Raw genomic sequence first — 26,350 nt, 5'->3', positions numbered from 1 at the left:
CCCTTCCCCCACCCATATGATCATATCATTGGGCCACTGATGATGCAAGGAGAAGAGTATTCACAAAATACGATTATAACTTAGTTTTCCTTCAGCAGCATTATTTAAAAATACTTTAAATACAACATTATCATTTAGTCACTCGAGGTCAATATCTATAGGCTATATAGATGTTTATGCATTTGCTTTGTTTCTAACAGTTACATTTTATTTATACTTTATTACATATGTTTAAAAAGACTCATGTAAGGGGACTCATTTGGTATGTTTACATTTTGGATCTTGAGGAAAATTTTCAATTCTTTGTTACTAGAAATGTCCTTAGTGAGTATCCTGGTGCCCCTGGCTTTTTCGTGTGTTCCAGACCTTGCCAGAGCCCTCTGGGGAGTGGTTGGAATCTTGTTCTGGGCGGAGGTGGAGGGTGCATGGGTTGTGGTGCTCACTTGGTAAAGATTTTGTGGTGTCCATTCTTAGCAACTAGCATTTGTGATAGGTTAACTTCAATAGGTGCTTCTCTTTTTCACTTTTAATGGTATTAACTATGATTCATATAATTTGTCCTGCTGTCTAGTTTGCTTGTATTTTCCAGGCCTTTGGAAACATAAAACAAGATGCCCTAAACCTGCCTTTGTATTTTTTAAAAACAAAGCGTTAATGTCTGTGAATCCCTGTTTTCAGTTCTCTGTAAACATAAACCTACTTACATAACTCAGATGGAGAATGTAATGTGAGTTGCCGGATTTTTGCTGCTGTTTCCACAGGACGTTGTTGTGCTGTAGGAGGTGGTATTCATTTTGATGAGGAATAATTACAATAATGTTATTGAGACAAATGCCTCAAATTGACTTTATGGAACACAGCCTAATTAACTTTTAGTCTTAATGGGATGTTAGCAGTAGTGAGGATGATCGTCTTTCCTCCTCTAAGCGAGTGTCAATTATACTGAATTGAGTAGATTTTCAACTGCTCGCAGCAGCCTCTAGGCCTTCCTCCAGATATGGGAAAGCCAGAGTCCAGGATTAAATAACTCGGGGATTATGGTTATGTTTCCAAACAATTTGTAAGGTGTTCACTTAAACTTGACTTCATTCTATAACGGTAAATGGAAACATCCCACAGTGTCCTGCGTGGGATGATTTTGTCTCTGTAGCCAGAATAGAAGTACTGAACTTTTACTAGATTACAATGGTTATAGTGGTTAATGATCTCAGTCAGGGCCTTGCTTTTGTGTCCTACTCCAGATCCGGACTTACAGGAATTAATAGATGGACCATGATAGGCTTTACCTGAATGCCAGTTTTAATGTCTACCATTGGGTTCCTTCCTTCCTTCCATTTCATATGTTTTGTTTCCTTCATTTGAACTCTTTTCTGAATGCAGGTAGAGCTTCAGACCTCTACTTCAGATACTTTGTTTGCTTCCTTTGGGCTCTTTCTGTATGCAGGTAACTTCTTAAAGATATTAGAGAATTTAATCTGCTGTGTTTCAGGCTCTTACTTTGTCAGGCAGGCATCCGCCTTTCTGCTCTAGGGCAGGACTCAGAAATAGGCACCAGCTCCCTGGCTGATGCCAAAGCTGTGAAGGCAGATGCTTGGTTGCTTGAAATATGAACGAGCTGCCACCATGCATGCTGCTACCTGTCACATGATGAGGAAGGGGAGCAGCTGTAGGGACAGCCAAAAAGTGCTTGTGATTTCAGGGAACTTGTATGGCATGTAGAGACAGCACTCCTCTATTCCACTGAGGGTCCCTAGAAGGTAGCTCAGGTTGGTTCCGGCCAGCACATTACCTGTGCTTATGTATGTGTATACATGTGTGTGATTGGTGGGGCAGTGCAGTTCTCTGCAGCTCCTTTTTTTTTTTTTTGTCATTTAATAAATGTTTTACTATATGTAAGCAAGTGTGAGCTTCTTAGAAACCACCATGTGGCTGTGAGGATCTTACTTGGGTCATGTGTTTATCTGTGTAGAGTCTGGACAGGTCCCCACCCACTAAGGTGCTGGCAGTCCTGGGCATTGCTTACATGGTGAGTTGCTATGTCCTTTTCTGTGCTTTGGTTGTAAAAGTCATAAAGTGGTGAATCCGTTTGATATTATTTGAGCTAAACTTGACTGATTTGTACTTTGCAAGTGGTAAATCAATTTAATATTATTTGAGCTAAACTTGACTGATTTGAACTTTGCATCTAGTAACATTGAAGCAAGAGGCAGGGATACAAAGCCTCCTTCCTGTAGTCTTCTTCCTCATTGGAATGGAAGGATTTCAGCAGGGAGTGGGGTCACATTTCTCTTACCCCATTATTTATACTGTTACATCTGTTGCTGCTATTTTTTAATGCCCAGTTAACTTCATCTCCATGTAACTTCATGAATGATGGTATGTGTGAATGTGAATACAGTTTTATATGTGGGTAAGTATGTGTATTTTAAAATATTCTATAAACCTCTCCACATATGTCTACTCCCAGCTCCTAGAGCAAAGCTCTAATTTTATAGCCGCTAGTTTTAAAATAGATTTTAATATTCTTTGTATTTTAGAAAATATTTTGGAGAAATTTTTCTATTCTAACCTGATGGAACTGCAGTTGATAAATAGTAGTAACGGGCTTTGCGCGGAGGCTTACGCCTGTAATCCCAGCACTTTGGGAGGCCGAGGCGGGTGGATCACGAGGTCAGGAGTTCGAGACCATCCTGGCCAACATGGTGAAACCCCCATCTCTACCAAAAATACAAAAAAATTAGCTGGGCCTAGTGGCGTGCGCCTGTAATCCCAGCTACTTGGGAGGCTGAGGTGGGAGAATCGCTGAACCCAGGAGGCAGAGGTTGCAGTGAGCCAAGATCAGGCCGCTGCATTCCAGCCTGAGTGACAGAGCAAGACTCCGTCTCAAATAAATAAATAAATACATAGTATTAACCTAAAACTCGGTTTTTTTTGTGTGTTGTGATGATTACTCATATCGGGCAAACCATCCAATTCAGCAAATATTTGCTGAGCATGTTGGGTTTGTCAAGAGGATTTGTGCAAAGGTTTGAAAGGTGCAGAGACTATAACTCTTGAGACACTCATAATGTGAAAATCTAGGAGTTGTATCTGGGTATATCCACCTGACAGTGCAAAAGGAGCAACTACAAGTAAGTATAAAATGTTTGCCCTATGAGTTTGTTGTTTTGTAGCAGAAACCCTTAAAGGTTTGTGGCGTAAACCCTAATGGCAGGTATTCAGATCCTTTGCCAACTTTTTTTTTCCTTTTTCTTTTCTTTTCTTTTTTTTTTTTTTGAGACAGGGTCTCACTCTGTTACCCAGGCTAGAGTGCAGTGGTGCATTAGTGCTCACTACGACTTTGAATGCCAGGGCTCAAGTGATCCACCCGCCTTGGCCTCTCAAAGTGCTGGGATAACAGGCATGAGCCACCGTGCCCAGACTGCTTTGCCAATTTTTTTATTGGGTGAATGTCATAGGCACTTGGGGGCACAGAATGAAAGGTTTCTAAAACTTTTATGCCAAATTATTGTGTAGTCAGTACTGAGTCACTTTCAAAAAAGTTACAATAACTAATATCTGTATAATGTTTATAATTTACAAAGTGCTTTTAAATATTGTTTCTGATAATAGCATCCTCCCAGTACCCTAAAAGGTGATTATCATTATCACATATGCAAAATAATAAACGTACTCTATGGTAAAATTTTGCATTTACCAGTAATTTTCCAGGGAAATGGCCCATAGCTTTCATTATGTTTCCAAAGAAGTATCCCAAAAGTGTGGTAAAGAGCAGCTGTTCTAGAGCTTAGCTTCTGCAGTCAGATGACAGGTGTGTGACAAATTCAAGAATACGATGCTGTTCCCACTCTATTGCACTTTCTCCAGGTCTAAGGCTATAGATAGCTATTTTCTGTTCCTAGAAGTTACCATGCATCTGAATGGCAGTACCCAGTCATGCATTGCTAAACATCTAGCATTCCTGACCCCTACCCATTAATTGCCAGATGCGATCATCAACAAGTTCTTAGGGGTGCATTGTACTGTCATTTCCAGGTTTTTTTTGTTTGATACTGTTTTATAATCTTGGCTATCTATTTTACATGTAATTATTTTAATTTGAAAACAGTCTACACATAGGAGTTTCCACTGGTTCCAATCTCAGGATAAAAAAGTCTAGGATTACTACAAAATTTAATATTTCTGTTCACTAGAACAAGATTGTTATTAGCTACCTCTCATATAGCATTTTCTAGCTAAGAAAGTTCTTGTATTAATATTTGTCCTTACAGTCACCTTAGGTGTTAAGCTAAGTAAGGCAGTTGGTGGTGTTTCCCTGTGTAAGCTGAGTGAACAGAAGCCTAAAGAAGTTTTCTGGATTTGTTCAAGATTAGACAGGTGGATTTGAAGTTGAAATTAATTTTTCTAAGTCTCCGGCAGTTTTTTTTCCCCAAGGTGCTTATTTAAAAATGCAGAGTCCCAGGCCTCTCCATCCACCTCCCCTCCCAAGACTCAAATTTAGTAGTTCTGAATAGGGCCTAAGAAGCTGCCTTTCCAGTAAGCATCCTGAATTGCGATGCTCTGGATGGTTCAGGAACCATATTTTGGCAAACTTTGGTCGGGACTAGGCAACCCTGAATGTGTAAAGGTAAACGGCTCTTTATCCTAAGACTAATGGGAAGTCTGTCGAGGCAAACCTCATAAGATTTGTGCTTCAGAAGGATCACTCTACTATTGTGTGGTAAATCTAATGGAGAGGGACATGACCAAGGACAGGGAGACCAGTTGGTTACTTTTTAAGCCAAGAGTCAAACAACTGTGGTCTCAGTTGGATGGTAACAGTGATGGGCCAGAGTAAATGGAGTCAAGAGAACTTACAGGGATAGGCCAGACAAAGCTTCATGATTTAATGGGACAGGGACAGTCAAGGATTTGCAGAACTCAAGGTTGACTCCTGGGTTTTAGACTTGGGCTAGTGGGAGGATGGTGGTGTTTCATTGAAATAGGGAGCACAAGAAGAGGAGATTTTAAGGAGGGGCTACAGAGTAGTGCTTTATATGTAAGAGCTGTTCATGTGTGTTGGTGTATTGGCTCTGCTGCCTCTTTTCAATTCTTTGGTGTTGAGATGATCTACTGTAGGAGCCCTACCTATGGCCCATGTATACTTGGGCTTTTTGAAGGAATTTTGTTCTGCACTTTATGTACCCAGGAAATTTCTTCTGTTTCCAGGGGTCATCCACCTATTGCTCTAAAAGCATCATCCAGAAATTTGCAATGCTCTGAATTGGTGGAGAGGTCTGATTTTGAGGTTGTGGATTCCATTGGCTAGCCAAGAGACAGGATAGCTGACCTGAGAGGGAATGAGGCTAAAAATCCTATCTAATATCTTCTCATCAAATAGAGTTTAAGAATGAGGTTACCTGACCCAACAGAGAGCTCTAATCACAAGGGCGTGAGTATTTTATCATAGTTTTACTCTGGTCCTCATTTTGTCAGAAGAGGATGATGAAACCCAAAGACATGAATTGTAGTAAATGGAACTAGGAATAGAATCTGGGGATCAAAGCTGTGTCTGGCATCCCAGACTGCTCATTCATATTAGTAAGGATCCTTGTCCTCAGATCATGAGTCCCGTGATAACTTGGTTGGATGCCAAACATACCCATGCTAGTAATGCAACTGAACAATTTTGGTTCTTTTTAAGAAAGCAGATTGACCATTATTTTGGCTTCTTGGTCAGCACAGTGTAGAGGTCAGCCCACTTCTTTTCTGTGTAACATGAACATTTTGGTTATTTAGATCCTGAGCCCTAGAGAGTAGGACCCTAGAAGTCTGCTGCTCCCAGGTGTTGGTAGTTGCCACATGTCCCTCTACAAGCCAGAGATTCACTGCTGCTGGTCAGCTGTGGTCTTGGCTTTATACTCACCATCAGTTACGGTTTGCTACTCTATTTGTCGTAGCATCCTGGTGTAAGGCAACAATTTCAACACAAGAGGCTATAGGTGTTAAAAACAAAATTGCTACTACCCCCGCCCAACCACCACCAAACAAAACATACCTTCAACCATGGCAACCCCAAATTTCTAGCTTTAGAATTAATAAACGATTTCATGTGTTCATAAAAAATAATCCCTTGTAGTAGAACTGGCTGAAGCCATAATTCTTTACAGATGAGTGGACAATTGAGAAGGTCCTTGCTTAGGTTTAGGTTTCAGTAATCTGAGCCATTTGCCCCTCCCTTTTGTCCCCCAACTTGTCTTGTCTGTATTAGTGGAAGTATCTAGACCATGAATTTTTTTTTTTTTTTTTTTTTTTTGAGACAGAGTCTCACTCTTGTCACCCATGCCGGAGTGCAATGGCGTGCTCTTGGCTCACTGCAACCTCCACCTCCCAGGTTCAAGTGATTCTCCTGCCTCAGCCTCTGGAGTAGCTGGGATTACAGGCTGCCCACCCCCATGCCCAGCTAATTTTTTGTATTTTTAGTAGAGACGGGGTTTCACCATGTTGGTCAGGCTGGTCTTGAACTCCTGACCTCAAGCAATCCACTCACTTCACCCTCCCAAAGTGCTGAGATTACAGGCATGAGCCACCGTGTCCAGCCCGACCATAAATTTTTAGTGGCCCAAGAACCCAGTTGTATTTTCATTTTCACTATGTGAATGCCTTTTATGTTGATTCTAAGTTGTATCTGGTGGGGTCTGTGATGTAGCTTTGGTATTGTTTCATAAACACAGCATCATTTGGTGTTCTCAAATGAACTAGTGAGTAGAGCACATTAGTGTTGTTTGCCTTCAACTCTTCCACTAGATGAGTTTCTGTTTTGTGTCCAAATGGAAGCCATTGCTAGTTTGGTGATGAGTAACTAGAGATGTGATCACTTGGACAGTAAGATGCAGGACACGTTCCAGCCACAGCACACACTTTCTACTCTCTGGGCAAAGGAAATCAGGATTCATCCTGCTGTTGTATCTGTGGTGTTAGCTTGCTGTTTTGTTGAGCAGCCTGTTGTGCAGGGTTTTTACAGTAGCCTCCTGGTAAAAATGAGCACTCTATACAGCATCTCCCCAGCTGTTACCCACTGTGAAGTTTAACATTAAATCAGAAGAGCAAGGAAATTGAGATGGAAAAGCTCTGTATTTCGTTTCTACCAAGGTGTTGCAGTGCATGCTGAGCCACATGTGACACTGCTTCCAAAGACCCTTTTAATTAAAGGCCTCACCCAGTGAATTGGGGATGGAATTTCACCCTGAACTCTGAAACTGACTGCATGGCCAAATGGGGGGTGGGGGTAGGTGCACATAGAACAAAATTAAGAATGGTAACTACTTATCTCTCTACCTATTTTATTGCTATGTTTCATTTTCACTTTGTTAAAAAATATGTGAATCTTCATTTTAATTAGAATGTTTTTCTTCAAATTAGCATAGATTATGAAAATAAAGTGGATATTTATATGCAAACTAGTATGCAGGTACTGTTATGTGATGTAATATAGAAATTGTTTGGGCTAAATGTGATATGGTATTTTTTAGGCAAATCGTCTTTATACATTTTTGTTTCCTGTTTCGATAAACAATTAGCTGCATTTTGCCCAGAATTCTTCTATCACCATGTCTAAAAAGGAATTATTTTGAATCATTTCCTTATTAACTCTTTGCTTTTATTAATATTTTAGATTTTGTTAAAATTTCAAAACACAAAAATGCAAATTAACCTGGGTTCAGAAAATACATATATATATTTTTTGGCGTTTTTGGCTTTATAATATAAATCACCTGGATCTCCTGCTTGTTTTGAGGGGCTGGGTTTTTTGGGGTTTTTGTTGTTGTTGTTGTTGTTGTTGTTCCTGATAAATTATTCTCAGGCTAAAGCACAAACTTGCATGTCTGAATAGAGATGGAGAGAATATTTTATATTCAAAATATACCTACCTGAAAATTGGAGATTATTAAGGAAATTACAGGCCTGGAACTATTAGAAGCACGAATGTTAGACCTAAAGTAGTGTAACCCCTATATATGTTTATTCTGTACAACTAGCAATTTTGAAGAGTTTGATTTTTTTTTCTACAGCAGTCTGAATGGGTGTGTTGAAGTAGTTGGAAACTGCTGCAATAAAAGCCTGTTCCATTAATCATCATGCACCAGAATAGAGGGAACAGAAAATAGTTCACTGGCACATATTAAAGAGAAATTGGGCCTCCTTTCATGTACTTGAGTGGAACTGCCTTAGAGATAGCTGCAGAACTCCTGCTCTTGGGCCTTCTGGCCTTAGGTGATAGGAAGGGCCATTTGTCTTCAGTTGGTAACTGTTTTCGGCAGCAGCATTTAGTAAGCACCCATTGCCTGGTACTGTTAAGAGCTCTCTTTAGAGAGACACTTCATTTTCTCAGCTTTCTGGATTTGCTACAAGGTTTCAGGCCCTCTGTCTTATTTTCTTTACTCACTTATTTAGGTATCAGTTTGATTTTTGTTGTCTTCCTGCTCTTTGTATGCACTGTGGGATGATCTCACCGATTTCTACAATCATCTTTTACTTCTTCTGGTTTTTGGTAGGTCCCCTCTAAAAGGAACAGTCTGTGTAGGCTAAGATCATGGCTCCAGAAGCTGACTGCCTGGATGCATATTCAGTTTCATCCTTGCCCGTGTCACCCTTGGCTCATTCTTACCTCATTTTTCAATCTTCAGAAGAGAGGTGATGGTAGGACCACCTCGGTTGTGGAGAGGATTCAAAGAGATGAAGCAGGGAAAACACAAAAGTCCCTGGGACATAGCATGCACTTAATAACGTAGTAAACGTTCGCCTTGTGATGTTTTCTCTAAAATCCTGTTATCTGAATTTCCCAGATCTGTATTTCTACCTGTACCTCCAACTTTCTTTTGTGTACCTCTTAACTTTTTATTTATAACTGAAACTCATTTCATTCCAGGTTTTTCATCATGGTCAACCACCTCATCTCTTTCCCCTTAAGTATTTTCCTTTGTGGTAGAGTATCTTCCCCATCATTCAAAATGTGGATTTTTGAGATATATCTTCCTTCATTTATATATTCAAATCATCATCAAAATTTTCTTAAAGTCTCTTTTCCTATTACCTGTCCAAATCTAGTTATGACCCCCTTACTTATGATTTTGCCTGAGGCAGCATAAGTTAATAGTTAATAATCTCAGTTTTAAAAGCTGACATCCCTTGCTTTGGATCTTAACTCTTCCACTTCTTAGTTGTGTGACTTTAGGCTAGTTACCTGACCTCTCTTCAGGTGCCTCTGTAAAATGAAGATAATAATCATTACTTCACAGAATTATTGTGAGGCTTAAGTGAAATGCTGTCTTTGAAGTTCTTGGCATAGCCCCTGGTCTATAGTGAGTGTTGAAGCATTCAGCTGTTGTCATCCTCCATCCTGGCTGATGTTCATTTTTCTGTTCCTGTAGCTAGTTCAGAATGATTGAGCAGAACCACTGTTTCATATTGCAAGAGACTTTAGAGGTTTTTAAACCTTTCACCTGGGCAAAAATCAAAGCCACTGTTTATTAAATGCCTGTCATGCATGACCTCTGGTTTTTACAACCCTGCACATTAGGTGGTGGTGTGCCTATTCTGTAGAAGAAAATCTGAGGCTGTAAGATGCAATCACCTGAGCTCTCCTGGGTAGCAGTGTCGTGACTTCTGTTTGCGCTCTACCCATGCCTGTTCCAGATTTCATATTGTCATCATAATGTATGGCTTCCATAACTCCCTCTATTAAAGATAAGGTAAAATTCTTGACATGTGTTCCTCAGCCTGTGGTTGAACATGTATTTCTGGTGTCAGGGAACCTGCTACTTTTCAAGGTAGCCCATTTTACTGCTGAATAGTTCTATAGGTTAAAGACTTCTGTGTACTGTGCTAAACTGTGACCCCTATAGCATCTCTCCATTTTTTCAAAAGAAATAGAGGGGCAGCCTAATAATTTTTTAACTTCTAAATATATGAATGTAATGATTACTGCCCATATTGTTCTCCCCTCCTCTGCACAGATGACTCATTTACTTCTGATCCCCTTCATTTTAGAAATAAATATTATTTTGTATATGCTATATTTCATGCATACTAAAAGCTCTCTGTCTCTGTTTTATCCCTTCTGAGTTCAGATCTAGGAGCTGTCAGTCTCCTGACAGCCCATAGTATACATTTAGATTTTCATTAAATAGCTTTTGAGGTGCAAATCAGGAGCTTCGATTTTAAGTCATTCTGCCATGAGTAGTGAGCCTGGTCATTTATTTCAAAGACCACACATTTCTTTCATATTTACGGAGTAACCTGTGTGTTAGCTCCCACTGGCCTCCTGATTTAATTTTTTCCTCCTTTGTCTCTTGGGGCTATGGGAAAGAGAGCAAAAAGGGAGTGAGGCCAGGAGAAGGCCTTTTAGATTTGGTTTCTCTCCTCCTTGGTCTCTGCTACTATTGGTAAAACAATCCTGATGCTCTGGGTGTACAGAAGCCCTTTGCCTTAATGGAAAACTTTAGGGAATTTTATTATTTTTCCACAAAAATAGGCAACAGTAAAATCTAGAGCATTAAATGCAAATTGAGTTTTTATCTTTCCACAGCTGTTAAGATTTCTTAGTGTCAAATTTATCTTTTAATCAAATTCCTGACAGTAGCTTTGTCTGAGGTTCCCCATGCAGTTAAGTGAAGTATTAGGACCATGGGTAGATAGGGGGCTGAGGAGTAGAACTGCTGAGGCTTGAATTCCAGCTTTACTGCTTCCTGTCAGTGAGACTTTAGTTTGCTCAACTGCTATAGTGAAGTTTATAATAGTACCTACCTTATAGGCTTGCAGTAAGCATTCCATGAATTAATTCCTGTAAAATGCTTTATAGCAGTGCCTGCTGCATAATACATGTTTGCCAAGTGCTATTGCATGGTTGTCGTATTGGTTGAGGTCATGGTTTCATTTCTTCACCCAGAAGGAGAAACAGTCACGACATAAACAGATGATCTTCAGAAGGCAACCCATGTCTTCATAAAGTTGGAGAGCCACCTAACTGCATGTTTTCGTTCTGTCCTGCTATTTAGAGAACTACATAGATCTAGCATTTTGTTCTGTGTGGAACTTATAATGCCCCCAATCTTTAAGAGCTGTTGGAAATGTATTCTCAAGTTGTTCATCATCAGGCTTAAAAGAACTTTCTTACTCCAACTTGAGGGATCCCCGCTCGTAGATGTTTAATCATGGAAGCATGGGCACAGGATGTGTTGTGACACTTCCTCATCACAGGTGTGTCCCCTGTCCTGCTATGTGAGCACCAGCCCCCACCTTGACATCCATTCCCAATCTGTAATTCTGGACAGGTTGGTCTTAGCGTTGTGGCTTCCTGCTTTCTGAGGAGGTGGGGTTGCCAGAGAAAGTGGTGCCATTTTTGGTATAACTGAGGATCTCTAAGTTGAGTTATAAACTAGGGAAAATGGTAAATTGCTGAACATACCTTCTACGATTGTTGAGAGTAATCTTGGCTCATGTTAGCTTTAGCAGTGGGTCTGGTAATTCAAAGGAGACTGTTCATTTACTTTCAATTGAATACGTACTGTGGTCATTTTTCACTACAGGGTGTTTAACGGTTGATTTCTTCTTCCTGAATTGGAAGCACTCATATAGAGAACCTCCCTTTGTTCAGTAGCTCACGATTTATTCATTCAGTTGGTTTTACAGAATACTTTTCACTGATGAGAATCCTGTCATTTATTGAGCACCTACTATATATCTAAAGCATTCTGCTGAGCTGCATGTATAAATGTAAATAGATGCTTACAGGACTTCAGCAGGTTTTACTGTCTTTTCCTTAGTAAGGTAGGTGTAAAGGCAGGAATGTGAATAACTGATTATGATGTAAGATCAAATAAGACAAGTCTTATAATTGATATTCAGACAGGGGACCACCGGAAGGAACATCAGTTATTTCCAGTTATAAGGCCTGGTTATATTTGCCTAAGTGGTACCATTTGAGCTAAGCTTAAAGGAAGTGGCAGGATTTCAGGAGCTGGAGAAAGGGGCAGCAGTCTACACTAGGTGGAAGGAGCGAAGTGGGCAAAAGCCCAGGTATGTAGGGCAGGGGTGGGCATGGGTGACAGGAGATGAGGCTAAGAGTAGTTCCTCTGGGTGCTTGTATGCCTTGCTTCAGAGATGGGTCTGTATGATGAAGGGTCATTGGAGATTTCCATGGATGGAGAGGGAGTCACATCTTTAATTCTGAAAAGCAACTTTTGATGTGTGCATGGTAGACCACAGAGGTCCAGACTGCAAGCCCAAGCTCCAGACTGACAGTCAGAACCACTGACTCTCAGTGATAATTCAGATGAGGTCTGAGGAAAGCCTGAACCAGTAGCATCAGGAACAAAAAGGAAAAGGTGCATTTGGGCAAACTTCCAAAGGCCTAAGGGACAGAATTTGGTAACTGGTTTACTCTGGGAGAAAGGAAGCTTGAGCAATTTAGAATGACAGCTTTCTGGGCTAGGTGGCCAATAAAACTGCATGCCTAATAATTAAGCTGTGAACATAGAAGAGAGACCAGGTTTGAGCACTGGGTTGGGGGATCAACAATACGGGGTTAGCGATGTGTCATTCTACAGCCTTTACACGATACCCACGTGGATATATTCTCTAAACGGAAATTCTGGTCCAGCAGAAAGGAATGAGACTTGAATATGGGAGTTAAGCCTTAGCTTTTAAGAAATCCTTGAGGGCTTAAGAGAGAGAGCACTCTGTCTAGGAGAGTAGAGTGAGAAGGTGTGAGGCCAGAGGGCCAACAGATGCTTCCCATTTAAGGAGCCAGTGGTGGAGGCTCCAGAAAGATTGGGATCCCAGAAGAGGGCTTCAGCTGAGACAGGCTGGTTCGAAACTGGCAGATAGCTACAAATGAGGAGATTCTTTTAAATAGGATAAGAACTCTGATTCTTACTATTAAATGTCTTATCTTAAAATTTTTTAAATGTAGGCATTTTCAAACTGCAAAAGTAGAAGACTATAATGACCCATCATGCAACTGCTATTTGGCTTCCATTATTGCAAATGCTGTATTTCTTCTTTCATCTCCCTGCCTTTCTGGGGAAGGAAAGGAAGATCAAGTACTTTAAAGCAGTATCAGACTCATGTCATTTCCCTTACACTTTAGTTTGCACAAATTCATAAGGACAATTATTTTTTACGTAACTTGAATAAATATGATGTCATTATCTCACTAAAGTTAAAAATTAATTCCTTAATATCATCTAAAAATACTCTATTATATTCAAATAATTTGAAGTTTTTGAGAGCCCTATTGTTGTTCCTTTTTTTCTTTTTTTTTTTTTTTTTTTTGAGACAAGGTTTCACTCTGTCACTCAGGCTGGAGTGTGGCAGCATGATCTCAGCTCACTGCAACCTCCTCCTCCCCAGGCTCAGGTGATCCTCTCACCCCAGTCTCCCAAGTAGCTGGGACTACAGGTACGCACTTCCATGCCTGGCTAATTTTTTTTTTTTTTTTTTTTTTTTTGTAGAGATGGGGTTTTGCCATGTGGCCCAGGCTGGCCTGGAACTCCTAGGCTCAAGGATCCATCCACCTCAGCCTCCCCGTGTTGGGATTACAGGCATGAGCTACTGTGTCTGGCTGATGTTACTTTTTAATTGCATAGAAGTTAGCTGTCACTGCAAGGGCTCATTTGGGAAATGGGCAGAGTGTTGCGAGGAAGATAATGCTCTCTGCAGGAGAAATGCTCCTCCCATATGGTGCATAGTGAGTTTCGATGGGAGTCTGTTTTCTTTTGTGTACACACTTATCCCCTAGGAATAGCAACAGAGCTCTGTGATTGGACTTTCTGTCTTTAGATCATTTTAATTAAACATATGCAATGATACCATGACAGATTTACCTCCCCTGATCCACATACCATCCAACTACTTGGAGCAGTAGTCCTTAATCAAGACATATGGCTCTATGCAGAGACATTTTTGATTGTTATGACCTTAGAGGGAAGGGGCTACTTGTATCTGGTGGGAAGAGAATAGGGGTACACACGACAGCCCTCCCATAAGAAAGACTTACCCTGTCCATAATGCCAATAATGGCAAGGCTGAGAAACCCTGTGTTGGAGAAATAGCAGAGAAGAACCACCACTCTTTTCTATCTATTGTTACATCATGTGTTTGTGTACCAGTTTGCAGTTAAGAATTTTTCTGTTTTCTTTGGAGAGAAGTTAAAGTCCCTGGCAGTGTTTTTCCTTAGATCATCTGCATCACCTAAGCTGGGTTTGGCCAGATCTTTGAACCTACCAAACTTCATTCCGGTTTTCATTTTCTCTGTGTTCATGGACTGTAGAGAGCACAGAAGTAATTGTGTTTCTTTGGGTAGCAGAGTAAGGTGGAGTACACTTTCTCAAGACATGTTCATTGGTCTGAGCAAAGTTCGCTCTTGGAAGGAGACAGTAGCCTGGTGGTGCTATTAGGCAGATGAGGGCTTGTTAGATAAAGATGTAAACTCTCTTTCTTCAGTCTGATTTTAAAATGAACTGTCATTTGTAGTAATTATTAAATGAGAAGCATAAATTAAGTATTTTACCTTCTTTATTTGTAGGAAATACAATTGGAGCATGCAAAGCAAGCCTTTGTGCAACGGGACAATGCTAGGACTGGGAGAGTCACAGCCATCGACTTCCGAGACATCATGGTCACCATCCGCCCCCATGTCTTGACTCCTTTTGTAGAAGAATGTCTAGTAGCTGTAAGTTGTAACTTGCCCTAATGAAGTGGTTTAGCTCAGTAAATAAGGAATTATAAAAACAATTTTTATAAGTTATGTAGTATTTTTTTTCTGTTGCAAACACTAACATTTTAATGTGATCACATACATTACTAAATTCAAACAAAGAGTGTGTTTTGGCTAGTTTTAGTGGGTAGGTTAATTTGTTGTCTGGGTAATATGGAATATCTTCAAGAAATATATTAACATTTTAAAGATAAAAGGAAAAATAGATTTGCAATCTCATGTTAATTTTGCTTTAGATTTTGAAGTATATCAAGTGCTGATTTTTGCTAATCATCTTAGATGCTCTAAGGCAAAAAAAAAAAAAAAAATAGTGCACATGTATATCATTTGTTAGAGTAGTTAGCACAACAGAAACTCCAAACCTTAGATTCCCTTTCACCGTGTATGTGTCGAGGCCACAGAGGTACATGTGACAGCAGAGCCCTGCAGTTGTGTTTCATGGAGCCTCCCTCCTCCTGGTGTCAGCTGCTGTCCTTCCCTCATGGGCCCTGGGGATGTCCTGCAACATTCTGTGGTGGTGGTTCTTAAGCCCTGCTCGTGGAGCACCAGAATCACCACTAAAAACTATTAAAACTACAGATTCTGAGATCTCTTCTAGGCCTATCATACACCATCTATAGGCGATGAGGTCTTAGAATCTAACTTTGTAAAGCTTCTGGGTGATTTTGGTAATAACTCAGTTTTAGGACCAATACCCAGTGGTAACTCTTCTTTTGTTAATCCCAGGGAGAATACTGTTTTCACCATCATCTGAGTTTCCCACAATGCTTACCATAGGCAGGAACTCAGAGTAGTCTTTCAGTTTCCTTTCTTCCCCTGAGTGCTTAGTTCTAGAGACATGGCATTCCGACAAGGCCTTTTCCATTCTGGCACTGTGTTAATCTAACTCCTTTTCTTGGGCGCCCCCTTCTCTACTCCATACTAAACTTTCATGTCAGCTATTTTAAATGATTACTAAGTGAAGATTTATGTGGTTGTTGCCTTGTAAAGAAGTGCTTTCCTAATAAAAATATTTTGCCTTGTTAGGGAAGGATAGAATTTGAAACTCCAAACTGAAGTCTCATTCATAATGGACATTCTGTCTGTTTCCCTTGTCCCCTGTAAAGAAATATAGTTTCTTAAAAATTCTGAATATCAGAATTTTTACTAGTCTTAACCCCCCATGAAAGTATATGGCATCTCATAATTTTACCATAATATGCTTGTTTGCTAGAAATCCCACCAATGTAAAGTCTGTACCTAAATGATTATTTATTACTGGTTATAAGTAACTTGACAAGTCTTGATATTAATGTTACATTGACCACTTTTCATAGTATGTTTGCATTGATATAATACAGTTTTTCATGCATAAGCACACACGTGTGCATATGTACTTATAGTTTTGCATGTTTAAGCCTTTAAGATTTGCTCATTAGATGAAATAAACCAACTTATAAAACATTTCCAATTGAAATTTGAACTCTAAATTACTACTAGTCCTGTTATAATCCTACACATGTATTTATTTAGTTTTCTAGGAGTTGTGTACAGAGAGTACAAGTTCTGGTCATGATTAGTTGCAGTTGCTTCTAAAAATCATTTATAGTTTTTTTTTAATGCAAAAGAAAAATACTTATAATTTCTTCTTGTACATGCATTTTTGATTACTTTCAAACTAGTATTAGATGTACGTACTTCTGAATCATCTATAAATCTTTTGTATATTTTTCTTCTCTCTTGTTTTCAATTTATTTGAGGCTGCTGGAGGTACCACATCCCATCAAGTTAGTTTCTCCTATTTTAATGGATTTAATTCGCTCCTTAACAACATGGAACTCATTAGAAAGATCTACAGCACTCTGGCTGGCACCAGGAAAGATGTTGAAGTGACTAAGGGTGAGTGAGAATATATCTGAATTCTTGCCTGCAAGTATTGTGGTGTATTATTATTAGGGTGAAGAAGGCAACTAGTACTTTATTATTTTTCTGCCCCATTGACACATATTAACCATATGATAACATGTGTGTTTTTCATCCTTTGATCAGACAAACAAAACAATCTTCACCAAGTTTTAAACAAACTGGGCCTGGCTTGGTGACTCACGCCTGACATCCCAGCACTTTGGGAGGCCGAGGTGGGTGGATCACCTGAGATCAGGAGTTCGAGACCAGCCTGGCCAACAGAGTGAAACCCCGTCTCTACTAAAAATACAAACATTAGCCAGTGTGGTGGTGGGCACCTGTAATCCCAGCTACTCAGGAGGCTGAGGCAGAAGAATCGCTTGACCCTGGGAGGCGAAGGTTGCAGTGAGCCGAGATCACGCCACTGCACTCTAGCGTGGGCAACAAGAGCGAAATGCCATCCCAAAAATAAATAAGTAAATAAACTGAAGACAGCCTTTGAATAAGGAAAACGTGTAAAGTTTCTTAAATATTTTCAAATCTTGCTGCAACTTGAGCTAAATTGGCAACCTCTAAGGAAGCCTTCAGATGTATATGAGGAATTCCATAAAGTTGTATTGGTGACAGTGTAAGTTGATCTGTAGGCTTGGAAAAGGATATTGTCAGCATTGTAATGGGATTAAGAAAAGAAATCAGAGCCGGTGCGGTGGCTCCCGCCTGTAATCCCAGCACTTTGGGAGGCCGAGACAGGCAGATCTCCAATCCTGGCTTAACACGGTGAAACCCTGTCCCTACTAAAAATATATATATATAAAAATTAGCAGGGTGTGGTGGCACACACCTGTAGTTCCAGCTCCTTGGGAGGCTGAGGCAGGGGAATCACTTGAACCCAAGAGTCGGAGGTTATAGTGAACCGAGATCGCACCACTGCACTCCAGCCTGGGCAACAGAGCAAGACTGTCTCAAAAAAAAATATCAGAATTCCCTTAGGAATTCCACAGCTTAATTAATATAACCACCTAAATTAATATAATTAATAATCCTAATTTAACCAGTTAATTAGATTAATATAACTTCCCCTCCTAGGACCTATGCATATGAAGTTTCATATATGATACCTTATTTTCTCTGATTGGCAATTTGAATAACATCAGATGACATCAAGCTTTTAAACTGTATGTTCAAGAACATATTCTGCACACGCTTTCCAAATGAATGCAAGAACTGCAAAAATTCTTACCTTATTTGGATTGACTTGAATTCTACAACTGATGATAATAATAAAGTGTTGTGATATTCACTCATTCCAGTGCCTTGAGTTAATGCTGAATTTAGTGGCTATTTCTTCTTGAATCTTTCCCTTTTAACTTTTCTTCCATACAGAGGAGTTTGTTCTGGCAGCTCAGAAATTTGGTCAGGTTACACCCATGGAAGTTGACATCTTGTTTCAGTTAGCAGATTTATATGAGCCAAGGGGGTAAGTTGGCTTTTTTTTTTTTTTTTTTAATTAGCTTAATAAAAGGAGGTTAGGAGTTGGGGGTAAGAGGAGGGCAGCAATCAGGAGAAAAAGAAGCCAAACTGAAGGCTATACTGAAATATGAGAAATGAAAAAAGGAGTGTTTTTAAATTTTATAATGTAAATTGTAATAAATTGGTATATTTGTTGCTTGTGTTTGTTTTTCCCCTACAGACGTATGACCTTAGCAGACATTGAACGGATTGCTCCTCTGGAAGAGGGAACTCTGCCCTTTAACTTGGCTGAGGCCCAGAGGCAGGTGAGCAAAGAGGAGCAAACTTGCATTCTGGTGTTTCCCTAGCAGTATACCCCAACCCTGTTCCACTTGCAGTTGTCTTTGTGGCATTGGTATCTGACTTAACCATTTTTCTGTTTTGCACCAAAAATCTCAATAAATGTTAAAGGCTGTAAAGAGAAACTGCTTAGAAATGGTGTGATAAACAGATATTTGGCATTTGCTCATTTCTTGCTAAGGTGGAGTGATTTCCTAACTGCACCAGAAGCCTAACGCTCTGAAAACATGAAGGAGGTCTTTCCTCCTTCCTTCTTGAAGTCTCATGTTGAGAGATGTAGCCAAGGAATCCCGTGTTGGTGTCACCGTGCCTGTCGGCAGCTGCATGTTGCTAAATGAAAGCCGTCTTTGCTCTGTGGAGCAGCCCTTCATCAGCGCATCGTCTAACTGCCATGCCTTCCGTTTTTCTGAATATCAAAATGAGATAATTTTGTTTAGTCTGGAGTTACAGTTTAAAGGCTTTCAGACCTATTTTCTCTGTGAAAGGATTCATAAGTTATGTGGAAACAATTTTAGGAATGCTAAATTTTATTTTATGGTTAACAGAAACCAAACTCTTGAAGTCGTGGGAGTCAGAAACTTAAGACATGGAACCTCCTCCTTTAACTCTTACCCAGCTTTCTGTAGATCAGGATTAGAGAAGAAAAGCCTTCATAGCATGTGTTAGTAAAATAAATGGTATTTGTAAAATAAATCCACTCACAGGCGAGTGTCGTTTTTAGAAAAATTTCTCCTTTTAGGCAGAGCCATCTCTGAATCCTGTGAGACTTCATAGTTTCTGGCATAGAGCTCTGGGTTTATACAGAGACGCCAGTGTGACCATAATGGGTTGCTGCGGGCTACACTTTTAGGACTGTCAGACCTTGAGCCAGGGCCCCCTTCCTTTAGCTCTTTCCCACCCAAATGTAGCGGTGAGTTTTGTGTGCAGCGTGCAAGTCAAAGTAGTGGGTGTGTGCTCAGTAAATTCTAACGAGCACCTCTGGAAAACCAGCTGGCCTTGCTTAAAAGAGGAAGCCGATTTCTCTGAGTGTAGGAGAAAGAACTATAATCACGTGTAGAGGTGGAAGCAACACTGCTCTCCCTTCCCTTTGATTTTTAACACTGCTTAGGAGATGATTATCTCTTCGTCTGTATGCCACCAGCTATTGTAGAAATTTGGGGATTAAGAGAAGCAGAGAAGTTTTTTTTAGATCCCTCCTACTCTTCAGCTGGCTGCGGCTTCCCACAATTTTTCCTTTATGCTCTTTGCAGCTTCTGAGAGTTTATGATGGGTGCTTGTTGATACTGGCCATAAAGGGTTAGACCAGATTGATGAGATTTATAGCAGGAAATGATTGGCTGCCGCTTAGAGGTTTAGAGCAATTCACAATGGCCTTACCTGGAATAGGCTTTTTACTGCATGAACCCTAGTGGGCCCGACAAATTCAAGCAAGGGAGGTCATCCACCTGTGTGGGCACAGCACTGCCTGTCCAGCACTGTGCAGCACTTGTAGCATTTATCCTGGACAGAGGAGTGAAGGAGCAGAGTTTTGTCTCTTTTCAAGAACATGCTACAGTGCTGGCTTTGGAAAAGTTAAATAACAGTCTGGGATTTCATTTGTTTTTTAGGAGAGGAATTAATGGTGGTAGATCCCTCCTCCCCCACCTATAATTTTCAGAGTATTTTCACTCATTATTTTGATGCCAGAACATTTCTAAGTATTGCATATTTATATCCCTGTAAATAAAATATTGCTTCTCTTTTGGATGCATCTGTCAAAATGAAGGTACTATTGATTTCCATCTATATAGGCCTACAGTTGGAAACAACTCATAGAATTTGCAGAAGAAATGTTTTGTATCTTAAAGAGGCATATTTCTATGTAAAGCTATTTTTAGTTAAGTGACTTTGAAGGAGATTCCAAATGATCTCATTGTATTAGAATTGTGCTACATTGACAGCAACTAAAATTCAGTGGGTTGATAGCTGGGGTTGCTGATTATTTTCATTGTTCACTGATTTTAATTATCATGGATTCTGAAAAACAAATTTTATTGAATGTATGTATTCATTCAACAGGTATTTATTAAGCACTGACTATATGTCACCCTCATTTGACAACTCTCTGTGACATAAAATTACTGTTTTATTTATGCAGACAGAGAAGTGCAACACTCTGAAATGTTCTGGTATCAAAAATACTGTAAGGATAATAGGTCAAAAGAACCAGAAAACAATGACTGACTGACCTGAAGTATGAATTTAGAAAAGATGGGCAAAAAAAGAGAAAAAGTAACAATCAACTGTAATACAGCCACCTAGTTTTAGCTACTGTAAATGTTTTGAGTATCTCTGGGTGGTAGGGAGGCAAAATGTTAGTATTAATTTTATATGCATATATATGTAAACATCTTACAAGCATTTTTAATAAAAAGTGACATCATTTTGTATATAGTCTTAAAAATTGTTTTTAAAAAAATTACCAGGAAATATGTCAAACATTTAAATAGGTAAAAAGAATCATATGACAAATACCTATCTACCTACCATGCTCTTTTTAGCCTGTGTTTTCTTTTATAATTCCTTGTGAACATTTAATATCAGATATTCTTTTACAGTATCATTTTGAATGATAGGCTTTTGTTTTAAAGTTATTATTTTTAAAGGCTATAGTCCTCCATTATTGGACATTTAGAATATTTCCCAAATTTTTGCTCTTTTTGTTTAAAGAGCAAAAATTTGGGAAATAATCGAAATTTCCAATAAGTACTACAAATGTTTTTTAAGTGCTACAATCTTGTAGCTTGTTGCATGCATGATTATCTTCTATCCTAACTTTTTTCTTTTTGAGACGGAGTTTCACTCCTCTTGCCCAGGCTGGAGTGCAGTGGCGCGATCTTGGCTCACTGCAACCTCCGCCTCCCAGGTTCAAGCGATTCTCCTGCCTCAGCCTCCCAAGTAGCTGAGATTACAGGCATGTGCCACCACATCTGGCTAATTTTTTATTTTTAGTAGAGACAGGGTTTCTCCATGGTGATCAGGCTGGTCTCGAACTCCTGACCTCAAGTGATCCACCCTCCTCGGCCTCCCAAAGTGCTGGGATTACAGGTGTGAGCCACTGCGCCCAGCCTATTCTACTTCAGAGGTTATGTACATTTTAAGGGTTTGGGTGTATATTACTAAACATCTCTCTATTTATACTTGCTTTAATGGCAAATTTGAGAAGGCTTGTTATCAACTTTTGCCAGGCTGGGTATTGCCACTTAAAACAAAAACAAAAATACATACAAACCAAAAACCTGCCAATTTGATGAAAAATGATGTCTCATTGATGTTTTTATTTGTTTTATTTACTTTATTTTGTTTTATTTTTTTTGAGACAGAGTCTCTGTTGCCCAGGCTGGAGTGCAGTGGCGCAATCTCAGCTCACTGCAAGCTTCACCTCGTGGGTTCATGCCATTCTCCTGCCTCAGCTTTCCAAGTAGCTGGGACTACAGGTGCCTGCTACCACGCCCAGCTAATTTTTTTTTTTTTTTTCTATTTTTAGTAGAGACGGGGTTTCACCATGTTAGCCAGGATGGTCTCAATCTCATGACCTCGTGATCCACCCGCCTCAGCCTCCCAAAGTGCTGGGATTACAGGCATGAGCCACCACACCCGGCCTATTTTTATTTTTGAGATAGAGTATTGCTCTGTTGCCCAGGCTGGAATGCAGTGGCGTGATCTCAGCTCACTGCAACCTCTGCCCCCTGGGCTCAAGTGATTCTCCCTCCTCAGCCTGAGTAGCTGAGACTACAGGCACATGCCACCATGCTGGGCTAATTTTTGTGTTATTTTATAGAGATGGGCTTTCACCATGTTACCCAGGCTGGTCTCGAACTCCTGCGCTCAGGTGATCTGCCCGCCTCGGCCTCCCAAAGTGCTGGGATTACAGGCGTGAGCCACCGTGCCTGGCCTCAGTCATGTTTTTAAGTGTGCGTTTTTTTTAATGAGAATTTGAAAATAGGCTTATAACATCATTTTTGTCAAAGGATGGTTTTGATTATATTGAAATTTGATTTTAAACATTAATAGCACTAAACTTTTTATTAATAAGAACTTATGAAATCCATTCCTACTTTTTTCCTTGACATTTTAGTTGTATCATGGATTTAGAACCCAGTGAATAATGTTTAAAATTAATGTATGCTCATTTTTGTTTTATCTTGTTTTCTATCACCTGTTTTCCTGCTCTCTGATTCCTGTGCATGCAAAGCAGAAGGCCTCAGGCGATTCAGCTCGACCAGTTCTTCTACAAGTTGCAGAGTCGGCCTACAGGTTTGGTCTGGGTTCTGTTGCTGGAGGTTAGTCATGGATGAGAGCAAAATTTTCACTTTTATTATTCCTATTATCTTTCTCTGATTTTCCATCTTGAAATGTTAAAGGACAAAGTCTTCTCTCGTCTTTCCCAATGCCAGTTATCAGTCTCTACCTATGAAGTAGGGCAAGAGCAAAGGGAACTCTTTCCCATACCTGCATGTGATCAGGGACTTACAAGTGGCATTTTCCTCTTATCTGCAGATCAGGCCTTCCAAAGACAGGTTACTAATGAGGTTGGGCTGTAGCAATGTGCCTTAATTTAAAATATCTATGACATCCTTTTATTAGGGAATACTTGAATGAAAACCCTCAATTGTTTATTAAAGATATAAGAAAGGTAGTACTGTTATAAAATCTGTATTTAAAATTCAAAACACATTTCTTTTCTCAGTCTTTTCCTTGACTTTAACTACCTTCTCCTTTCTTCTGACCTATCTTACTTTCTTCTGAGATAATGATATTGTTTAATTTTAGCTGTTGGAGCCACTGCTGTGTATCCTATCGATCTTGTAAAAACTCGAATGCAGAACCAACGATCAACTGGCTCTTTTGTGGGAGAACTCATGTATAAAAACAGCTTTGACTGTTTTAAGAAAGTGCTACGCTATGAAGGCTTCTTTGGACTGTATAGAGGTTAGTGCCACATGCTCAATACCTGTTAGGTGAAATAATATTCAGAGGTTTGGTTTCTCATCTTAGTGCCTGACATGAATTAGCAAGACTGCATTAAAATGGAAATACAGCAGATTTTCAGTTATCCATGCTAATGGGAGTAGGCTAGAGGCATCTAGGGCTTGGCTAATCAAAACAGCCCATACTCTGAAAGTTATTTATAGTGCTCTGTTGTATGTTTTATTTCTTAAAATAATAAATTATTTTTATAAGCATCTTCCGTGAATTTTTGAAAGGCTCACATTGTTTGCATCCTTGAAGTACTCTGTTCTCCAGCTAACAGGGAAAGGTATTCTGGGGCCAGGACAAAGCCTACTCAGGATTCATGATTTTCCTGGAATATACCACAAAAAAGATAACCAAGGGTTCAGTAGAGCTCTCTTTTGCTGCTTCATCCTGAATTAAAGTTGCCCCTTTTCTTCATCTGATTCTCAACCCAGTGGAGTTGATTCACACACCCCTCTAGCCAAGGTTTCCCCCAACTGAGACAGCCTGAAACAGGTAATCCTTCTGTCTCCACCTTTGTCTTTAACCATCTAAGGTTCATTAAGCAATGGAAGTAGTAGCAGAGAGTATGTCATCACTGATGGAAAAGATCCCACAGACCCTGACTGCTTTTCCACTGGCATTGGCCAAAGGAGACCTCTCAACTGTTCTTTTGGTGATTGCCTTCTACGAGAAGGAAAAAGTGTTTCTGCATCAGTTAAAATACAGTATCACAAGGCAGTTCAAGCTCAGCTGCTTTATAATTTGGCAGCTGCAAAGCTGGCAGGGTCTTCCCTCCTCTCCCCTACTAGTGCTCTCGATGAAGAAAATAGTATTTAGTACTCTGCTGAGGTGGACAGTGAAACTGGCAGACATGGAAACCTGTGCCTCTGGGCCTCTTCTGCCATCTGCTGACTCTAGTCTTCAAATTAATTACCCCAGTTAAAAAAAAAAAACAAAAAGGATAAACCTATCTTGAAACCTCTCACCTTAGAAGCAGAAAGTTTCAAACTCCAGAGAAGTTCCATTTTGCAGGTCCTATTGTGTAGGTAGATAGCCCCCATCAAAGGCCTTTTGATCTTTGCTCTGCCCTCTTTTCCTTATCCCCTGCCTCTTCTTACAATTTGGAAGGTCTTTGACCTCAGGTGATTGATGATGACCCTTTCAGGGTCACTGCCTTCTATTTGAAATACTTTTCTTCCCTGATGACAACAACTTTGCAAATGAAATGGCTTCCAAGTAGTACAAGGTTAATGTCACAGTTCCTATTTTGCAGTGAGTCAGGCAAAATTGACCCCCTTACCTGTCCATATGGGTGGTTTTTGGAAGGGAAATCACTTGAGTGTCAGGTCTGGGCAGACATCTGAGCATTGCTTCATAATTACTTTTTGGGCTTTTCTTGCTATTAGATTCAATGTCAAGGGTGCCTTTAGAATTGTAAGAACACTTCCCAACACTGCTCAGTGTCTTTAATTTGCTTAAGTTGATTTTTTATTTTGAGTCCCTTTTTCTCGATCTTTGACCATACCTGGCAGGTCTGATTTTTGGTTACATCTATATTTCCCTTTTGCAACCTGTACTGTTGGCAACTAGAAGTGTGCCTGAGTACTGAGTGCTGAGCTAATGTGAGCTATGCAAAGAGGCTTCCACTCTTGCCGTTTTCAGTTCTTTTATCTGTAAGATGGGAGTGACTGCTTTTAACTTCTCAGGGAAGGAGTAGTAAGTCAATGTATTAGTTACAGACAGAGGCTCACTGTAAACACCCAAGTGGCAGCTCTTCACCATTTTCCTGGTTTAAAAATGGCCATTTATCTTTGGGTGCCCCGACCCTAAGGGCAAGAGACAGAGCTGTCTGTCAGGATGACGAGTAGAGTGTGAATATAAGATTATTTCTAGGAGTCACCTGTGTGCATTTCTTCCTGATGTCTTTTCTAGTAAACCATTTTAAAACAAAAGATTTACTGTAAATTTTTGTTTAATCCCATTCCGTAATTTGGATCATCTTGAGAGCAAAGAGATGACTGACAGTTCAGGTTAAAATAATAATGATACATAACTTTGCCCTGAAAATGACTTGTTCCTATTCTTGATTGGTCAAAGATCAGTTCTCTTTGGTTTCTTGTACATCATCAATAATTAATAATTGTATATAACTGCATATTTGTAAGTGCTTATTGGGTAAGAGAGAGATCAGATGAAAATGTAGGTAACTCATGGGAAACCATTGTTGTTAATTTAAAAAATTACAATATAAGTAAAAAAGACCTGACATATTTCTGAGACTCAGTATTATCACCTTTATGTACAAAGTCAAATTATGAAATACCTTTATGTGATTCTTTTTACATTTCTCATAAAATGTAACTTTATTTTAAAATTATATTATTCCAGAGGAAAACTGTTACTTTTAAATTAGGAAAATATAGTATTGCTGCTATTAATGCTTTCACCTAGCAATATTTGAGAAGGTATCAGAGTACATCTTTAATTTATACATGTTTTGAAATATTAAGCATAGTTTTTAGTATAATTTTTCTCTATCAAGGCCTATGTAATTGCTCATATTTCCTGAATGGGATAATTTGGGAATGTTGCAGTCGTAAGATCTCTCTCCTACTTTAAAATTACCTTTGTGTCTACTTCGAAAAAAAGTTGGCATCTGGCCTCAAAGAAGGTGTTTTTGTAGCATGCGATGTTATTATGAGGTTAATAAATATCTCTTTTTCTTATAACAAGAATATCAGAAGCTGTTTTTGCATTTAAAAGCCTTTCCCTGTGGCGTTAGAATGAAGGTTATTTTAAAAGAACTCTTGTAGTGCTCCACCGCAACTTGTTTTGTTCTTTGCCTCCCCCGCAGCTGGCTGCATCAGAACAGTTGTGGAAGTTGCTTGGTAGTCATCAGAG

The 26,350-nt window shown here is 39.6% G+C and overlaps 1 protein-coding gene across 3 annotated transcripts in view; it reads left to right on the top strand.

Annotated features, from left to right (window-relative positions):
* The window catches only part of SLC25A13 (solute carrier family 25 member 13), a 204,686-nt gene that overhangs the window by 116,511 nt on the left and 61,825 nt on the right, over positions 1–26,350 (top strand). For 2 of the 3 annotated variants that reach the window (XM_012510470.2, XM_004089563.2), the window contains 6 exons: positions 14,567–14,713; positions 16,498–16,636; positions 18,026–18,119; positions 18,333–18,417; positions 22,689–22,773; positions 23,264–23,422. In XM_012510470.2, the coding sequence (XP_012365924.2) occupies positions 14,567–14,713; positions 16,498–16,636; positions 18,026–18,119; positions 18,333–18,417; positions 22,689–22,773; positions 23,264–23,422 (709 nt within the window). Of the gene's footprint in view, positions 1–14,566; positions 14,714–16,497; positions 16,637–18,025; positions 18,120–18,332; positions 18,418–22,685; positions 22,774–23,263; positions 23,423–26,350 lie in introns of all 3 variants that reach the window. The other variant, XM_003252527.2, reaches the window with a different exon arrangement.

This window comes from Nomascus leucogenys, chromosome 11, assembly GCF_006542625.1.
Source record: "Nomascus leucogenys isolate Asia chromosome 11, Asia_NLE_v1, whole genome shotgun sequence".
NCBI classification, from domain to species: domain Eukaryota; kingdom Metazoa; phylum Chordata; class Mammalia; order Primates; family Hylobatidae; genus Nomascus; species Nomascus leucogenys.
This window is presented reverse-complemented; position numbering and strand designations above follow the sequence as displayed.